The sequence below is a fragment of the Pteropus alecto genome, unplaced genomic scaffold (genome assembly GCF_000325575.1).
Source record: "Pteropus alecto unplaced genomic scaffold, ASM32557v1 scaffold75, whole genome shotgun sequence".
Lineage (NCBI taxonomy): Eukaryota > Metazoa > Chordata > Mammalia > Chiroptera > Pteropodidae > Pteropus > Pteropus alecto.
This window is the reverse complement of record NW_006440638.1, coordinates 24,495,202-24,499,716: the sequence shown is the minus strand read 5'-3', so window position 1 is coordinate 24,499,716 and position 4,515 is coordinate 24,495,202. Positions and strand designations below refer to the sequence as shown.

Sequence of the window (4,515 nt, the reverse complement as noted above, 5' to 3'; positions counted from 1 at the left end):
GGAAAGAGAAAGAAGAAAGAGGAAAAGAGTGAACTACACAGAGCAGAAGCTGCGGTCATGGGAAAGAATGTAGGACATGGCACATGGGAGTCAGGAAGCCTGTTTCTAGTATGGGTTCTGGTTATCTGCTGACCACTGTCCCTTAGTCTTCTGCTTCCTTCCACCCAGTCCTAATCCTGAGCGTTAGCCCACCATTTCTCTTTCCATTATCTCTCTCTCTCCTTCTCCTGCCCATCTCCTACCTCCCTCATTCCAGGAGAACCTCCTTTTGATATGATTTTTTGTTGTTGTTGTTCAGGCCTTAGGATTTGCCCCATGACCGCCTCCACGGGTACCTTCCTCTCTCTCAAACTCAGTTGCTAGGTTCTGGTCTCATCCTGATCCTCACCCTGTCCTACCTGGAGAGCCCAGCACTTCCCAACTACTTCTCCACTGGTCTTGTCTACTGCTGCCCTGTCCATCTTTCTAAAGAGGCTGCCTTTTGCTGATGGATTAAAGTCTGGCCCTGTAACTCAAATTCAAAATGCAGAGCTACTTAGCTGCAGTCTTCTTTCCTTTCCAGATAGTCTTCTCCACTGCATGTCTACCAGCCAAGACTCACTGCCCCAGCCCATGTCGCACTGGCTCATTTCTGTGCTTTTGGTGTTCTCTTCCCTCTGCCCAGCATAGCCTCTCCTCTGCCCACCTGTGGAAATCTACCCTCCTCAGCCTCAGGCCCTGCTTAGAGGAAGGCTGTTGCCCAGTGCTCTTTCTTCTTCCCACTCAGAAGCGATGTTTTCATCCCTCTTTAACTGTAACTGTTTGATATTACTCACATAGCATCTGTGTGCTACGTTAACTTTATGTTTAATTCTTATGTCTACTTCTAGAGCACAACTTCTTAGGGAAGGCACTTTATGTAATACAACCTCGTATCTCCCAAAGTACTAAACCTTATGCTTGCCACATAGTAGATGTTCAAGGAATTTTGTTGAACGCATGTACAAATGATTGACTTTGATATCGGATAGTCCCCTCTCTAGGCCTTACTTATTCCATCTGTCAAGTGAGGAATTTGGATTAGGTAATCTTTAAGGTTCCTTTTTAACTTATGTCCAGGTTTAATGTTAATTAAAAACTCTGAAAATATCTTTGAATTTAATTACTATGTATCATGTATAGAGCAGGTGTCATTAGGAATTATATGTATGCAACATTGAAGTATCTTCCTGATTCACAAACTTATTTCTCTTTCTCCTAGGTTTACAAGTTGTCCTGAACTCCATTATAAAAGCCATGGTCCCCCTCCTTCACATAGCCCTTTTGGTATTATTTGTAATCATAATCTATGCTATTATAGGATTGGAACTTTTTATTGGAAAAATGCACAAAACATGTTTTTTTGCTGACTCAGGTGAGTAATGAAAATGGTAGTAACCTAACTTCAAAAAAAATTTGATTTTCCCCAAAACAACTTTTGTGGTTTTGGAAAAATCTAAAACAAAATGAGAAAAAAAGCCAAATGTACTAGTAAATTTATTGAGGCGGTTCTTAGTGTGAATCATGTTCAGAACAAATGAAAACTTAATCTCCTTTTCTATCCTGATTTCCTATGTAATGTGCTCTGGCAAACAAGATGAGGGAACCCAAAAACTAGAACCTGAGGCGAATCAATAGTATTGTTCTATATAGGCTTAAGAAAAGTACTACGAGTGAGGATGGAGCAATAAATTCTGAGTAAAGGAAATGGCAAATTCCACGGAGGGGGGACTATTTGAAGTGGACCTTGAAGGACAAGTTGGATTCTGAGATAGCATAGATGGGTGGTCAGGCATTCTAGGCTCTGGCAAGGGTACTCAGCTTCCACAGGCTTGGTTTTCCTGATGTTCGTCTCCAGTGGTGAAGCCTTCTTGCTCTGTTTGCAGATGTCGTAGCTGAAGAGGACCCAGCACCGTGTGCGTTCTCAGGGAATGGACGCCAGTGTTCTGCCAATGGCACGGAGTGTAGGAGTGGCTGGGTTGGCCCAAATGGAGGCATCACCAACTTTGATAACTTTGCCTTTGCCATGCTCACCGTGTTTCAGTGCATCACCATGGAGGGTTGGACAGATGTGCTCTACTGGGTAAGCAGCTCGAGGAGAGGCTGACGGAGTGTTCTTTCTCTGGATAAGTGTTTCATTAGCTAGAGCCATTGGAGAGTTGGCTGAAAAAGAAGCCCTGGAAGTCAGTTCTTGGGGAAGGGAAGCAGACCCTCACTTTACTCAGTGAGATTATTCGTCTTTCCTCCTCAGGGCTTTAGTTAACCATTCTAGAAAGCATGATGCATAATGATGGCTTCCTCCACTCCCCGGTGCTGCCTGGGGAATTACCGCTGAGTGTACCTAGTAGTCCCTTTTTGGAGGAACCCCAGAAGGCCAGAGCCTTCTCTTAGAGAGTCACAGGTTATTTCCCAGGTTAAGAGGCTCCTGGACTTAAAAGGGCTAAAATTAATCTTTTACACATAAAGGCAGGTTGCTCTAGAATCTTAAATGGAAGATAGGGAACATAAATTTAATTCCTTTTACGCTTTCCATAACTTAGCATAGCCCTAAAGCCAAAATGTAATATTTCCCTTGCATCTTCAGTATTACTATAACTCAGCCCAGCATATGGCCTTAGTGCTCCCTTCCCTTCTCTTTGGAGCGAAAGAACTCTGGCAGAGAAGGTAGAAATGGAGTGGGGACCCATCCAACCTGCCATGAAAAAAGATAGACGTCCTTTCAATGGCTAAGGTCTGGTTCTTCTTCCTGCCAGAGCCAGAAGGGTTTGTTATGAATGAAGAGCGTAGTATTTTAACAGCTACTTCCCAGAGCTGAGTTTATTTATTTGTTTGGTAGAATTTGAAAAGCTCACGGGAGTTTAGAAATTATTTTCCATACCACAGAAACATCTACCACGTGCTGGGGAAAAGAGCTGACATGTAGAATTTGAGCCTGAACCCAAGTCCAAATGGGGTTAACCAGAACTCCAATAATGTTTTGTTACAAGGCAATTAGTAATAAAATAATTCTTGAATGCACAGTGTCTGGTCAGAAGGCTTGCAAATTGAGAAGTGGCTTCTGATGGTATCTAAATTTTAGACGCTTTATAGGATTTCGTATTACTCTGTAACTTCAGAGAATGTAGTATATAATGGTCGTAAGTCGGTTTTTGCTTCCCTTCACCAGTGAACACAATGCCTACAGGACTGTAGAAGTTCCTATATGTTTAACATTAGGCACAGAGCATATGTTTTTATTTTCATCCTCAAAGTGTGTGTCTAGTTTGGTAATAAGGTTTAAACATCACCAACATGTTATATCTTGTTTTTTCCCATTTCCCCTTCTTTTTCTTATTGTCATAGGGGAGAGTGTATGTGTGTCTGTGTGGTTATGTGCATCTGTTATTTATATCCATAAGACAATGCCTTTAATGAAGAGAAAGAAGGAGGAGATTATATTGGATGAACCAAGCCCGTAGCCATGCAAGGGGACACTCAAATTAGGTAAAGGGTTTGTTTTAACTATTCTAAGTTATAATTCCTAGTTAGATTAGTTGAGGTCTCAATACCAGTCGTCCTTTGAAATTTCTGAAAAATGAAAAAGCATCATCCAAATAGCCCAAAATCTGATCCTTCCCCCAAAACAGTACAGAAAACAACATTTTGATTAAAAAAAAAAATTTGTGACTCCTCTCAGCTGTTATTCTCTCTCTTGTCAATGTGAATTGTTTATTGCTGATCCAACATGCCTTGACTAATGGACAATTTTATACTTTATGTTATATTCTGCATATTGATTCTGTCATAACAATTTCCTATTTTCAAGCAAGTGAAACCTCTGGGAGCATGTGAGTAAAGGAGAGAAAATTCCACATACCCAGAAACAAGTTCCCACTTGCTTTCCTGAAAACCTTTAAGTACCACCTAAACTCATATAATTACTATGTCTATTGTTAATATGACAGAGTTAATAATTTGACAATATAATAATTGTATCTCTATGAATGACATGGTATCTTTATTCTAATGAAGGAACTCAAGTAATTTATCAACATTAATCCAATCTATATCCCTTTATAGAAGGTCTGGGATTTCGAAGATGGAAACAGTAGAATGTAGAGAGACCACTGAACATCCCTGGGATCCTACAGCAGGTGGTTGTGGTCCTTGATCTAGAACTGGGGTCTACAGAGTTTTTTTAAATAAGGGCCAGATAGTAAATATATTTGGCTTTGCACACCATAGTGTCTCTTGTCACAACTACTCAATTCTTCCCTCTAACTGTGTCACTCAGAAGCAGCCATATACAACATGTAGACAAATGGGGTGGCTCTGTTCTAATAAAACTTTTTTCATGGATGCTGAAATTTGAATTCATGTGTCACAAAACATTCTTTTGATTTTAATGATTTAAAAACATATAAGCCATTTTTAGCTCAAGGGCTGCACAAAAGCAGATGAAGGGCTGGGTTTGGCCTACAGGTCATAGTTTGTCAAATCCTGCTCTAGAGAACCCAA

General features: G+C 40.7%; 1 protein-coding gene across 1 annotated transcript in view; it reads left to right on the top strand.

Moving 5' to 3' along the window:
- The window catches only part of CACNA1D (calcium voltage-gated channel subunit alpha1 D), a 290,484-nt gene that overhangs the window by 150,197 nt on the left and 135,772 nt on the right, over window positions 1–4,515 (top strand). The window contains exons 6-7 of the mRNA XM_015593660.2: window positions 1,241–1,393; window positions 1,905–2,101. Of these exons, the coding sequence (XP_015449146.1) occupies window positions 1,241–1,393; window positions 1,905–2,101 (350 nt within the window). The remainder of the gene's footprint in view (window positions 1–1,240; window positions 1,394–1,904; window positions 2,102–4,515) is intronic.